The sequence below is a fragment of the Condylura cristata genome, unplaced genomic scaffold (assembly GCF_000260355.1).
Source record: "Condylura cristata isolate star-nosed mole 26May11 unplaced genomic scaffold, ConCri1.0 scaffold00002, whole genome shotgun sequence".
In the NCBI taxonomy this organism is placed as follows: domain Eukaryota; kingdom Metazoa; phylum Chordata; class Mammalia; order Eulipotyphla; family Talpidae; genus Condylura; species Condylura cristata.
Window position 1 is genome coordinate 10,291,120 of NW_004567103.1, and position 15,463 is coordinate 10,306,582.

A 15,463-nucleotide genomic window follows, 5' to 3' on the forward strand; every position below is an offset into this window, starting at 1 on the left:
GGGGTCTGCTCCCTTGTGGAGGTTTCATGTTTCTCAGTTGGCACTGAGTATGTGCTCAATAAATGCTAGCATTAGTCCTATTATTATTATGTAAAGGCATCCTCAGTATTTGATAGAACATGAATGACCAGATGAATGAGTAAATGTACATACTTCCTAAGGGATGAGGTTTGAACATAATCACACTAATTGCACAGACTAGTTTACATATTCAGATGGGGGAGGTGCAGTGTGCAGAGCGAGGTGAGCAGCTGCTTCCTTTGCTCAGTGCTCTGACCTGTTGTAATTAGTGGACATGGAAGGAGCTACTGGTCAGTGTGTACCTCTAACAGCAGAGGGTGAAGAAGACAGTAGCCACTCATTCATAGCCCTGCCCCTCTCTGAAATGTCAGAGGCCATTCAGTTCTGTGGTAAGGGGCTTGTGATTGGCATGCCCTCTCTAGGTTGATGTTCTGTCAGTGGTGAGGACTGGTCGCTTATATACAGCCCTTAATTAAATCTTTCAAAAGTATTCCTCTGTATTTTCAGTCATTTTGTATTCAAATTCAAGGCAGTGGTTAGGTGATTTCATTTTTGTTTGTAAGCCATGATTAAACTCTCAATTTAGCTCATCCAAAGTCTTTTGTTTTTCCTACCTTTCTTCTTCTGTATATTGTGGTCATTTGTGATTTGACTTTCATTAATTAATATAAACTTCAGCATTTTATTTTCTTTAAGATTTTTTTTGGTTTTTATTTATGCATACAGAACTCGGGTACAAGCCAGAGGTGCAGGGGCAGTGAAAGGATTCACCAGAGACAGAGTAGGGGGCAGAACAGGAAGATCGAGGGGAACAGTGGGCAAGACAGGAGAGGTCTACTACTCCATGTGAGTCACCTCCATGGCGGGGGATAGAACTCACGCTGAAGCAGCTGCCACTATCTTGCAGTGCTGCATTCTAACCAGTTGCATCACCGGGGAAGGCCCAAACTTTAGCATTTTAGAAAACAAATACATTTAAGTTTTCATATCTTTGAGAACATTCAGTTAATTTCTGATTCTCCCACTCTTAATTTATATCCTCCATAGGGCTGAGACATTGAAAAGTATCACATGAGCATTTCTTTAATCTCAGTGTTTTCCACAGGAAGTTCTGGGCATTGATAAGTGAAATTTAGATATAAGATAACGTGAAAAATTGGCATGAAATATTAGTGTTCTGGGGGTGAGAATGTTTCCCCGAATTGTTTTTTCCAGGTAGTGTTAAAACCATGGTTTATTTTTAATAACAAATTTTCAATATCCTAAGTGGAAGAATAAGAACAATGGTTAGAGTAGGAATAAGAAATCTTTATTTTATAAACTACATATTGAAAAAAAAAATGTTGCATTACAGTTTGCTGTAATGCTTTGATTTTAAAATTACTCCCTCTTATCAAATAGAAATAATGGACTCACTTGTTTCTAACGATGTTTTGTTGTGATTCATTGCAAATTCTTATTAACTCTCATCTTAGAAACAAGTGTAGGGTCTCCCTGGTGGCCTACGGGTTAAGTCTCAGTGCCATCACTGCTATGCCATGAATTCAACCTCCAGCCAAGGAGCTAACCCACAAATGAAGCAGCAGACCTCTCCTGTTCCACTCTGTCTCTGGTGAATCCTCTCAACCCCTGTACCTCTGGCCAATACTCCAGTTCTTCTTTGAAAAAACAAATCAAAAAAAATAGTGAAAAGAAACAACTGTAATGACTGAAACTAAATAAACCTTTCGGATCTTGGCTTTTTCAAGCCAAGATCTGCCTTTAGATTACAGTGGACTGTCTTTTCACGAACACAGCAGTATTCCCTTGCCCTATGGGTCAGCCTGCCTCTGTTGGAGACTTTCAAAGTCCATGACAGAGAACCCAGGTCTACTGACCAAAGGATTGGCAATGCAAAGGTTGAAGACAACAGGCTTCACAACTTCTAGCCCCTATCCTGGGAGGGTTACTCTTAAGCAGTTTGTGACAGGTCCTAGAAACTCAAATTCTTGTAAATGTGCCTCTGAAGCTACTAATTTATTAGTTTCTCCTCCATATTCAGTTGAACTTTGTCAGTGATGAGATTTCTGCTGTCCAAGTTAACTTCTCCAAACTCATCAAACAGAAACACCTCCTCGAATAATTATACTCTGTGTTTTCCAGGCAAGCTGGAACATAATTATTTATTTCTCCATTGTGTTCTTGCTTGTGTTCAGTATTTTTTATGGAGTTGATGTAAATTTATCAGCCTCTCTGTGAACTTGCTTTCGTGCACTTACTGCATCTTATGTGAAAATCGTCTCCATCTGACATTTTAGAATCATCTATTAGTGGGATCTCATGACATTCTATTCTCGAAAGAGCAAGTCAATTTTTGGCATAGACTTTTTTTGTCATTTTTCTCTCTTTGTCTATTTTTATGAAAGCTAAGTTGAAAGTATGAGTGGAACAATGGAAGGATACGGAGTGCAGAGAATTAAGTATGGCTTGTTGAAGAAATGGTCTGCATCAGAAACTCGTGGAAAGGGGAAACCTCAAAAACCCCACCCAATAATTTATTCATTTCAAAAATGTGTTTACATATTTTTAAAATAAAGACAATTTTTTTTTCTACCTGATACCTATCTTGCTGTGATCACTACATGAACTACACATGCTCTGAGGCAGAATTCAATCCAAGAATTTCTACATTATGGTGAGAGAAAAATAAAACAACAATGAGTAAGTGATCTTGTAGTATTTTTGGTTTATCTAGTTCTGCTTTTTTCTTAGAAAAAAATAGGAGTTTAGTGCATGGGTTATCTGCGCTAAACTCATTTCTTATTTGCCACTTAGATCAAGCTATGGTAATAGCCAGTGGCCTGTTAAGTGAGATGTGAACCAGGCTCTGGGCTCCATGTCACCCCCATGCGTAACATCTCATTTAACCCCACATCAGCTCTGCAGAAGAGAAGGCTGTACTCAGAGCAGTTAAGCACTTTTTTCTGGCTCACACATGTCATCCAAGTCCAGGTCTGTCGGACTCTGTGTGGGAGTCTGGCCTTTCCCATCATGTCTCCTCTGTCTGTTAGAAATTACATGCAGCCACACAAGGAAATCAGACAGAGAGTATGGCTGCGAGGCAGAAGAGTACTAGTGGTTTGTTTCTAGCTTACTTTTTGCCACGATCTTCCTTTTTCTTGCACTTTTACTTTTGCTTTTGCTGTTACTGATCATGAGATGTCTTTGTCCTAAGCTTTAAAAGGATTTCCAACATATTTTTTTATGAACTGATTCAGGTAACTGAAATGAAGAATTTTCATTTTCTCTGACCTTTTCTGTCTCCCAACCACCCCAAACCCATTTCAAAGTAGCAAGGTGAGGATAGTGACGAACAGTGACTGACATCAGAGCTGGTTTCTGTGCTACTCAGCTGTTGCCCAGAGGACTTCTCCCTTGGGTTGTGAATGGGGTAAACTTGAATTTCTAGTTGTACAATGATCTTCTGGAAAGCATTTTCCCCAGAGTGTACTTTTTTTTTTTTTTAAAGATTTATTTATTTGTACATTCAGAACTGGGGTACAGGCCAGAGGCTCAGGAGTAGTGAGAGGCTTCACCAAAGATAAAGTGGGGAGAAGAACAGGCAGATCGACGAAGTACACTGCTGAGGGGAGCAGCGGGCGGGTCAGGAGAGGTCTGCCTCGCCATGTGGTCACCTCCGGGGCAGGCGGGAATCGAACTCATGCGGAAGTGGCTTTAGCTTCTCAGTGCTGTGCTTTAACCCGCTGCACCACCAGGGAGGGCCCAGAGTGTACTTTTAAAATCCCTCACATCATTGAGTTTCCTTAATAATTTTGAAAGAACGGGTTATACCATCCTGAACCTAGAGATAACAGAAGAGTATTTTCAAATCCAGCAAGCAAGGATGAATTGTGCCCTGAAAGAATTTGATGGACAGTGTGGGGACAGTGGTGATTTGGGCACGGCACTGCTATGTGGATTGACCCCTTTCTGAGACAGCACTTGTTTAGCTAATTTTCCTTTGGACTTTGCCTGGCGACCTTATCTTCACAATGCTGTATGTATGTGCGTTATTTTGTCTTCCTGTTGGAGTAATTCATTTTTATCTACAACAAGATTTGTTCTTAATGGTGGGGGCTCTTACAAGGTGTCATTATAATGGTTTGAAGAATAATTTAAATTTTCAACAAAGTCATTCGTTCTTTTTCTTTCTAAATTTTCAAATTTCCGGCGTGCCATCTCCTGACTCCAAAACCAATTATTCTTCCCCTGAAATAATTAGGCTCAGCTTTAATTCCCTATAGCATTTGAACATTAAAAGAAGGGTGAGATGGTTTTAGCTCATTTGAGATGAACTGCTCCTTGACAGTTTTACCTGAGGTCTGTTTTATTGTTTGTTGGGCAGTGGCTCTAAAGTGGGCTTCCTAGGACAGAGTCAATCTGGAAATTTCTCAGAAAAACAAATTTTCAGATCTCATCAAAAAATCCTAAACTCAGTAATTGGTTTCTCAACAAGTTCTCCAAGACCTCTGATGCTTGCTAAATTTGAAATGAATGCTGCTGAGAACAGAGCTGGGTATCCCAAGCTTCATTTGACCCAGCTCATCTTCATTTAAATGACCCTGCTTTGTCCCAAACTAGAGCCTCTGCCACACTGAGAATGACCCGAGAGGCCACCTATATAACCTTCAAAGCTCATAAACATTTCTGTCCATGTATCCTCTTGAGTTGAGCTTGGGAGTAAACTCATTGCGTTGGTAGGAATGGAGAGCAGGACTGGCCTACAGTGGATGCAAATGCAAAACATTTTACTGCTATGTCAGTTGTTCTGTGAGCTTTATGAATGAAATATTTCCCTCCCAGATAAACCAAAAAGAAATCCAAATATCAGTGCTATTGTTTTTTTTTTTTCACTTCATAGGTAAAAACAATTTATGCTTCAGAGTCCCCAATAGAAACACTCTAAGACAATGTAAAATTAAAATTAATCAGAGCGTATATGACAGAAATTTGAAGTGTCTAAGTCTCCCCCAAATCCAGCTACTTCATTGTATCAATACTATGAATTTGAAACTAAATTTGCTAAAAATAGTGTGTAGTGGAGCCTATTCCCCAGTAAATGGTTAATGCAAATTGATTCATTGTAAGAAAGTAATCTTTGTAAATTCAGGAAGACACTGCAGGGTAACAGATCAAGGAACCTGGATTCCAGACTTGATCCTGGCAAGCTCTAGAAGGAAGGAAACATGGACAAATCATTCATCTCAACAATGAATAAGTTGGAAGTCAATCAAGTGTTGGCAAACTATTTCAGCAAAGTGTGGCTCTCAGGCCTGCCACCTGTTTTTGGACAGTCTGAGAGCCGAGTGTGTTTCTTATAGATGGTCTTTGCAGTAGATTCAATTTTCTGTAAACCCCGTTTGAATGAAATGTTTCCCTCTGGATAAGAATTCCATTCTTCTCATAGGTAAAATCTGTGCTACCTTTATAGATAGTATTTACTATCATCCTTTGAATTCCATCAATGAAAAAACCATACAAATGGGTAAGAATTTTATCTTGCTGAGTCAGGAACTACTTAATCTCCTGGGTTTTCCTCTTTGCCTGGCTCTTTATAGAAATGATTGTTGATTTGGATTAGATGTCTTTAAGGTCTCTTCAGAAATCTGACTTTCTGTTCTCCTCAACGCCACTAATATGGATTAGCTTCAGTGAAACTAGCTGTGGAATGCAGATGAATGGGACAGTGTGGGTGGATTTACTGGTGTTTCTTTAAACTGCATTGCTGGCAGGGAGAACAGAATCACATGGGCCTGCAAAGAGTGCCAGTGCCCAATGACAGTGGTCTATCTTCAGAAGCCAGAAAGTAATTCCAGAAGCACAGTAGTTCAAACAGCACCACCGACACTAGGAATCTGACCTTGCCTTGGGACTTCGTTACCTTCTCTGCCTCAGTTTCCCATCCATAGCCACACTATGGAGCATCCAGTGATGACCACAGTAGCCCCCAAATAGCTTGGGCTTGCACATTTTTACAAAATCCTCAAATTAGAAAGCTCTTATGGATTATTTTCTCATCAGTTTCTTTTTATTTTATCTTGTTTATTTTAAATATTTATTTATTTATGCATATAGAACCGAGGTACAGGCCACAGGTCTAGGGGCAGTGAGAGGATTCACCAGAGACAGAGCAGGGAGTAGAACAGGCAGGTCGATGAAGTACACTGCTGAGGGGAGCAGTGGGTGGGTCAGGAGAGGTCTGCTGAGCCATGTGGGTGGTCACCTCCCTGGCTGAGATAGAACTCGTGCAGAAGCTGCTGTAGCTAGCTTTGTAGAACTGCGTTTCAACTGTGGTGTTAACAGGGAGGTCCCAATTTCTTTTTATTAATTAGCTTACAACAGCTCCCCTACTACAATTGTTCTGTCTGGTGTCATTTCCTTATAATGCAATGAGAGGCAAACATTTGAGCTTCCAACCCAAGTCCACTGTGTGTGGAGATGTACCTTTTTCCCAAGTTGGTGTGGGTGTTCTGGCGACATCTTACAGTCCCTGTGTGTGTGTCTTTGTGTGATGTTCCCCGAGATAGAAGCACCTGTTATCTGGAGTTGGGTCCCATCTTGCACCCCAAGTTGCCAACGTAGGCTCCAGCCCTCTGTGACCTTGAACCGGATTAAAAGGGTCACAAATGAATGCATATCAACTGATTGTTTCATATTAGAAGTGTGTTGGGTCTTATTTAGAAGTCTGGTGATGTTTTTATGATCAGAAATAGGCCGTACAAAATTAAATTTTGTTTTCATCAATTAACCAGTGATGAAATTGCTCTTGTGACAAATCATTTCACTTAAAGTCATAGTTTCAGAGATCCTATCAATGAAGTTGAATAATTACTTACTATAATAAATAGCAAGTGAACAATTAATGAGAGAGCTAATTTGACCATAGCCTTTTGGGGACGGGGATGTTTCTAAAATCGGTTCATCGACATGTGGAACATACCACGCACCCAGTACCCCAAGGGCAGAGTTCCCTGTGGATGGTGTTAGGAAGTATGCATCTAACTTCTTGCCTACAGGAAAAGCTTGGGGGGACTTGCAGGTCTCCCAGAGTCAAATGTTCCCTGGGGACCGGTTGGCAATAAATGATTCAAGCTCCCCCAAGAGAGCCCTGGCTTGAATTTCAGCTGTGACCTTCTGAAGACTCCATATTAAAATGCAAATTTGTTACCTAGGAAGTTAATTTTTAACTCATTAATGTCTATTTGTTACTACTTTAGCTCAAATTAGGTTTTTCAAATTAGTTAGTTGGCAGAGTGGTACTTAAATGAAGTGTATCAAGATTCCTTGAGGTGAGCTCAAGGTAAACTTGAAAAAAGCTCCTTGGGAATGACTGTGATACATCCCTCCCTGCAACCCACTACAGCATTTGCACGAGCACCTGTCTGCTCGTGTCCACGTGCATACACACTAGTGGACAGGGGAAACGATGCTCTAGAGCAGTGCTGATGCTAGAGTAGTGCTATCCAGCAGAAATGTGTCACATCAATTGAGTTTAAGTTTTTAAATCAGCACATTAAAATAAGGTAAAGTAAAAATGCGAAATCAGGTTTAATGATACATTTTATTTAATTCTTTTATGTTCAAGGTATTACAGCTTCAATATGTAATCAATGTTAAGATTATGAATAAGGTTCTTTCCATTTTGGGGGTTCTAAGTCAATCCAATGTGATCTTTACACTTTCAGTTTGTCTTCATTTGAACATACCGTTTCTCATATGGTCAGTAGCTGCCTGTATGACAAGTGCAATTATATTATTGGACAATGCAGACTAGAAGGGCCTTGGACTAGAAAGCAGATCACAGATTTTGAAAGCATCAGATGCTTCCCCACTGCTCTGTGTACCAATGTGCTACTTTTGGTGAATATCAGTCTTAACCCTATGAAACTACATACAGTTTTTAGAAGACAAAAGGCTGGAGTGAAAGGCTGATTCACCTATGTGATCTTGGATCACAAAAATCCCTCAGTTCTTGCTTTGCAAAGGGTAATAGTTTTTATTTGTTTGTTTGTTGTTTATTTTTTTTGCAACAGACATCCAGGGTTGTTAGAAATAATGAAAACAGTAAATTCTCAATGAATGCTTGAGGTTGCTATTATTACTATTATTAGTTGTTTTTATGAATTAGTTTGAAGAGATGCTACCTATCCATCCATCTTTCTGTGTCTATCCCAAATGCAATCTCATTCTGGTAGTCAGTAAGCCAAGAAAGAAAAAAAGATTTTCTTCCTCCTCCTTGTCCTCATTTAGCTTTCTCTGTTATTTAAAGTCAGCAGAAGGAAAGTCTAATCAAAGTGGCTCAAAGGAAATGAATTCAAATCTAGCCACAGCGGCTTATCTCACAGTCCAAGGAATGCGCTCCCTCACTCTGTCCTGGTGGGACATCAGTTCCCCATGAGGGGTGGGGGCATGAGGAAGAATCTCCAGAGTGCACTTTGGCTCTCTGCAAACTTGTTTATCAAATCATCATCATTCAGAAAAGCTATCAGAATGTGATAGCTTTTCCCTAAAGGAAAATGTTGGGAAGTCATTGCTTAAGATATACCAACTGTGCCTTTCATGGGCATCTGTGTGGAGTGAGGTGCAGTGAAAGCTGGAAGGGGAAGTCCATGGTGAGTAATTGTGGGCCCACTCACACATACACCTCCACGTGCTGAAGAGCTGTGACCCTCGCAGAGTGAAGGAATGGGCTGCACTATTCATTTCGAGGTCACTTTTGCATACAGGCAGCAAAGTGGCTGTGTACACCAGACACCACTACTATATTTCAAGAGATCCTTTCTAAGAAATCCTGAAATATTAATAACATAGTCTTCCTGTAGTTGAAGACAAAAGAATGTGTTAAGGGTAGCAGGCGTTGCCGAAAATAGCACAATGACAATTTAGCGTTTTCTGCTTGCACTAAAAGCGAGAGGAAAAGAGAGTTAAAGTAGTGTTCTTAAAGAACAGCTACCCTCAATTTTCCAAATAGGTCTAGAACTCTGCATTCTCCAGTGAATTCACATTTTCCTCTTGGTAACATATTCGTAACAGTTTTAAGGAAAAGTAGGAAAAAAAAATGTCAAGTTGCAAATTCATTTTCCCCTTCAATTAACATATATATGTGTGCATATACACCCCTGCTGAAGATGTACATATATATTTTAAAATCTTTTAAACTTGAAGTAATTCCTGTAATTTGACATGGGTGAGCATGGCTGTAATTCTTTAACTGATTATAGTCTTATCAGAATAGACATTGAGGAGAAAAATCAAAACCTTCCCCTCCCCCGTCCTGCCCCGCCCACATTGTTTCCTGACAAGCATTAGAAAGTTCTCTGTTCTCACACTGCAGTGAATCAATCACAAAGCCCACCATCCAGGGGTCCATTGTTGACACCTGATGAAATGGAGGCCCACCTTGGTCAGTCGTGAGTTAAGGAGCATTTTGCTCTCACACCCAGATGTGAAAACCCCAGAGCTGTCTGGCACCAAGTGGCCAGGTCTCCACAAGCTGCTTTTGTCATTTGTGAAGACAGATGACAGATGAGACCCAGCGGGCTGTGTCTGGGCTCAGGGAAGCTTGGTGGTCGTTCCACGCAAGATGTGCTCAGCCCTCAGTGTTTCTTCCTGCCATCGCCAGGGCTTCAGATTCTCATGATAGACACACGGCTACCGAAAGCCGTGAGCAGAGGTGCCTTGGATGCTGAACCTTCTCTAATGATATGATGTGTATACACTGGAGGCACATAAATCACAGTCATTGGAGCAGCTTGTTATTCTAAGATGCTCCGGTCCAGTGAAAAGACGAAAGCAAATAAGGGAGAGATAGATCTCTGAGCGCTTTTATTGTTGGTGTGCCACACATCATAAAGTCTGGGCTCGTTAAAGGAAATTCCATAAACAACTTTAGTTAATAATGGTAGAAGTAACTGGGTGCCTTTCTGGAGCTTCTGCTGAACTCCCTTTCCGCCTGCCTTTACGAGAGCGTGATTAAGAAAATACCAACAGGATGTGCAAGAGGGTGGAACAGACTTCAACTGGAAGCCAGTGCAGATGCTTTCTGGATGAGTAACAGCAGAGGGATGACACCCTCTCTCTGCAGAGAACTGAGCAGTTTTGTGGAATTTTTTTCCTTCATATTTGCATAAAAGCTGGATTGCTGACTTGTTGGTCTCTTGGTGGTCGGGTAGATGGAACGCACTTTCTGGTAGTCTTGATGGTAGGACACATCCAATGGGTCTGATAAATGGAGAGACTGGACAATGAATCATGCTAGAAGGACTGTGGGTAACTGAGCTGTCACTTTTTTTTCACCTTTGCTCTTATGAAATAACTATTTTTTATGGCCTTGTCTGTGTAGGTTTATGACTGATGGTGTTGGTCAATTTTTACTTCAGGTTGAGGTTGTCTAGGGAGTTGAAGCTGAAGGACGTGGGAGATAAAAAATGGTGGAGTCAGCCTCAATTTTTTTTTTTTTTTTTTTGTGGGATGAGGGGAATTCACAGAAACATGGAGTCTGCATTGGTAAGAGTGTCAGTGTGGGGTTTGTAAGACGGAGAGTATGTCAGCACATTAAGAAATCAGATGACCCAAGTTCTCGGCTCTAGCCTCTCGGGGTGTATAGGCACAGGGAGGAAAGGAATGTTGAAACAGGTTTTATTAAATTGAAAATATGCACCAATTCTCTGTGGATCTTAAAAAAAATGACCTTAACCTATTGGATTCTGGAATCTATCATATATACTTTATTGCCCTTTCCCCTGGAATTTTCACTCCTCTCTTATCAACTCTACTTTTATGCCTGCTTCCTTTTTGTTGATCATTCACTTCGAGTCTGTCGGTAGCTGTAATTGGGAAATAACCACCAACCAATTTCTTTCTTAGCGCTTGGACACTCTTTCAGCTGATTGCTTCAAGACCATGTGCTCAGATTGTAAGGATGTGGTGAGCAGTACAAGCTTGGGTCAGGCTTTTACTTGGGGTCAAAGCTGGACCCTGGCTTTTGCAGATGTATGGAATTGGCAAGCTGCCACTCAAAGCTCTGGTATGCCTCGATTCTAACTGAAGGCTGGTGACATGGATAGAAAAGGGTCTTGGCAAGATCAGACAACAGCAGGTATGCAGGCAGGCTACCTGGCACCTACCCTGAAACACTTGAACACTGATTTCACCTGATTCCACCTGTTCTAAGGACCTTTCTTTCTTCTATAGCGCTCCTTGCCATCTGACCGGGAATGTTAATGAAATTTTCAGAATGACATTTTAAGGAATTTTTTCAGAATGACATTTTAAGGAATTCATTAATATTTTTTGGTTGCTCTACCTGCATCTGCAGCCAGATGGTAACTGGGGGGTAGCAGAAAAGTCTCCCTTCCTTGAGTTTTGTTGCACAGTGTTAGCAGTGCTTTATATGGATTTGTTTTTTCTTCTTTCCTTTAGCCTGCAAAATCGGATATTACAAGGCCCTCTCCACAGATGCCACCTGTGCCAAGTGCCCGCCCCACAGCTACTCTGTCTGGGAAGGAGCCACATCGTGCACCTGTGACCGTGGCTTTTTCAGAGCTGACAATGACGCTGCCTCAATGCCCTGCACCCGTAAGTTGTACACTTGTCCACATATCTGTGGTGCCAACGGCTTTCATTTCCACCTAGCAGGGTGCTGTCAGGTCTTCTCCCAGAAGAACCACACAAGGGGCAAATGAGATCAAACATGCATCTTTTCTCAATCATAGCAGGGGAAATGCATATGCAGAGAAAGAATCTTGCTGCGCTGGTTGCCTGCAGAAGGCACAGCTGCCAACAGACTACTCTGTGGAGCCGAGATTGAGCATTCAGTGCTTGTCTGACAGGGTAATTAGAGCTGAGATTGGAATTTATAAATGGCTTCACCATCTCCTCGAAAACTCTGGGGAAGCTTGACAGCTGCAGGGGAAACAGGTAGAGGACAAGGTCCCGACGATGGGCTCACGTGTGGGTAGGTGGTTTCAGTTGTGGGCACTGAGGTCATAGCTTGTGCTGTCATTCCCCTCTTCCTTCTTTCTTCATAGTTTTGTATTTACAACACTTGCACCCGGACCCCAGTAAATGCTTGCTTAATGATAGACACTTAGTAAAGGCTGGGCTGTGAATGGATGGGTTGGCACTGTGGGATGCAGGGGAGCAGAAACACCTTTGCTCATACTTTATATGGACAGCATCCTCGGGGCACCTCTGGTCCTACGTGCTCTCTTCTGCTCGCAGCCTCTGCATGGCTGTCACTTGGAGCAGAACAGGAGCTGGTGGGCCCAGCTGTTCTGCCTGTGTGTCCTCCCGAGAGTCTGTCTGTGGAAATCCAGCCCGGTGGCCAGGTGCATGGGCTTTCTGGTTTGGGATTTATTTTCCACCCCGCCCTTTAGAAGCTGAGTGACTGTTTATCTGTTTGTGTCTCAGTCTCCACATCTATCCAGTGGACTTAACCATGACACTTTTCTCATTGTTGTTCTCAGTCATCAGCCTCATTTCTTTACCTGCTCTGCAAAATGAAGTTACTAAATGTAGCTTAGTACTATTGACTGCATCATGACATACGATTTTGTTTCCTATTATGAATTCCCCTTGGCCTGTCTGAAACCAAATAGAAATATTTTATGGTTGGGACAGAGATGATATCTTTTCTTTCTTTCTTTCTTTTTATTTTTTATTTGAGGCACTATTGTTTTTAAATGTGGTATATGATTTAGAGGTATAGGATCAGTAGAGATAATTTCAGATGTGCTAGACCATTGTCTAGCACAGTCAAGTATCACCTTTAAAAGGGGTGGGGAGAGAGATTTCAGGTCTAGCCCACCTTTGTTTCTTTCATAACCAGAGACAGCAATAATAATAATAACCATGATAAAATTATACCCTGGTAATGCACTGGGTACTTCAGTAAACCTTATCACATGACTTCCTATTATAGAAAGCCCATAAATGAGTATTATCTTAAGTTTATTGCAGAGGTGACTGCCAGCTTAGAGATGTTAAGGTACATGCTCAAAACTTCACCCACACTTGGGGATCCAGCTGAACAGTCAGAAGACTTACATCACTTTATTTACTGGAGATGCTCTTCCCTCCCCTCTCCCCCCCAGAGTCCACTAGGGCCAGTCTTGGGCGGAAGCGTACATGGACAAAGACTTCTTTCTGTTCTCTCCAGGAACTAAGAACTTTCACTGGATGAAAGTGTTCCTTTGACATGCTTAACGCCCATGCTTTTTCTTTCTCAAACGAAGTATTTTGATCCTATTTTCCATTTTGCTTGATTTGTTTGATAGTAATTTCTCTTTCCCTATCCACATTTAGTACCAAGCATTTTCCAGTTAGGGAAATAGGCCACGATGGCAAACTCTAGGCAAATCAGCTGTCCTCTGCCTGGCACCTGTTCTTCCTCCTACTCTCTTTGCAGACGAAGCCCTCTCTACATGGAGGCTGGGTGGAGCTGTGGCATTTCCTGAAAGTCATCTTTGGCAAGATGACCAGTGATTCCAATTTGTTGTCCAGCTTTCCAGGGAACTACAGCCCACTGACCTCATCACTGCAGCCTGTTACATGGGAGCTCAGGGACACCTTGGAGGCACCACATGTCTGAGTTTCTGGAACTTACTGGGTGTGTGTCAGTGCAGTGGCAGGGCCCTTGGAATTTCACATATCTGGTGGAATAACTGTATACTGATGGTGTCTTTGGGAACAACGAAGTGTTGTTTTAGCACATGGGTGGACCAGAAAGTAGAAAAATTTAAGGAACTGCTCTTTGCAGTGTTTTGACAATGTTAACCCAAAAAGTTGGGTGACTTTTGGTGCTATCGATCAAAGACCCTTGAGAAGATCAGAGCAGTAAGAAGGCCTTTTCTCCTGGTACTGTGGGGGGCCATCCCAATCATGGGTTGTTGGAGGGCAGAATAGGCAGGGTCTCGAGGTGTGAGCGGCGTAGGTGAACGGAGATTCCTAAAAAGGGGGGGGGAGGGAGCAGGCACAAGAACGACACAGGAATCGGAATTGGGTGCAAGTCTTCCTCTTCTGATCTTAGCAGAGGTTTATTTTATACTTTAGAAGCAAGCAGTGGGATGACATCAGCACATGAACTGAGCTGAGAGATTATAATCATCTTTTTTTTTTTTTTTTTAAGAACAGTTTGGGGTTGTATTGTCCTTCAGCTGAGATTATAACATTTATTATTCTTAAAGTCAATCTATTAAAGTTAGGATAGGTACATAAATTCATAAAATTTAAGGCTAACATTGTTATATTTACCACAGTGATGACTGTCTAAAATAAAGTCCCTTTAAACCTTAAGTGCTACTTAATGATCTTCATTCTCAATGACATCTTAGAGGGTAAAGTCAAGGACTAGGGTGGAGGCTGGGCTGGAGATGTGAAGGGGGATAAGGTGAGGTCGTGGGCCAAGGAGAAGTTGTGAAAGAGGGTAAAGTCAAGTCCAAGACTAGAGTGGAGGAGTTTTCTGGTAGGTAAATCACTAAGGGAGATAGTAAGATTCCTCATTTAAAGACTGAGCAATAAAACTTAAGAGAGTAGAGTGATAAGATTTGGGTTCTTGTCCGGGTAGTAAAAGAACTTTAATTATTTTTTAGCATGTTCTAGTACTGCCTTATCTTACAATATTGAATTTGTTATAATTGCTTTTATTAATCGGTCAGTTGTAATATTATTTTTTGCTTCCTAGAGGAATTTCCTGTCTTGGGGCAGTGCTTGCTTGCCTGAGCCAGACAGCGCCATATGAGGCTAAGGCAATCCGGTTGCAAGCTGATGGTTGCTTAGAATATTTTGATATTACAAAAAAGGGAGGTCATAACATAAGTTAGCGTGGATATTCTGATTTTTCAGAGCACTTCCGTCTCTATCCGGAATATGTCAGTCGATAGAGGTTGCTTGTGTCATGGTACTGTCTTCAGGGCTTCATTCACTCAAGCTCTTGTGTAATACTGGCCTTTAACTCAGGATTATGCTTGATAACAAGGTTGCAAACTTAACTAGTCTGACCACTCCAAGCCCAGTTTCCTAGTCTGTAAAAGGCAATCCATTATCTAACCCCTGGAGTTGTTTAAAGAAATGAGTAAGAAAATACTGACAATGGTCTTGTACAGGGTAGGTTTCGTACCTGTTCTCCTCTTTTATCCCCAGCACTTTCTCCCCCAGGCCCTCTGGGACACATACAAGGGCAAGTTCTTGCCTCTCCGAGCTGATTTACCTACCTTGACTGCACAAGTCAATTATTAATGGCTGCTGTACTCTGCGGGATATCTGGGGGCAGGTCGGTCTTGGTGTTCACTGTTTTCACTCCCCCTTCTACTGTGGTTGAGACTACTCTACATGGTTGAGACTACTCTTGCATTTTTAGTTGCATTTCTTAAACATAATAAATAATAATCTCATACAACTCTTA

At 41.6% G+C, this 15,463-nt stretch overlaps 1 protein-coding gene across 2 annotated transcripts in view; it reads left to right on the forward strand.

The window, feature by feature from the left end:
• EPHA4 (EPH receptor A4) overlaps positions 1-15,463 on the forward strand; it is a 142,288-nt gene that overhangs the window by 50,641 nt on the left and 76,184 nt on the right. For both annotated transcript variants that reach the window (XM_004674245.2, XM_004674246.1), the window contains exon 4: positions 11,482-11,637. In XM_004674245.2, the coding sequence (XP_004674302.1) occupies positions 11,482-11,637 (156 nt within the window). The remainder of the gene's footprint in view (positions 1-11,481; positions 11,638-15,463) is intronic.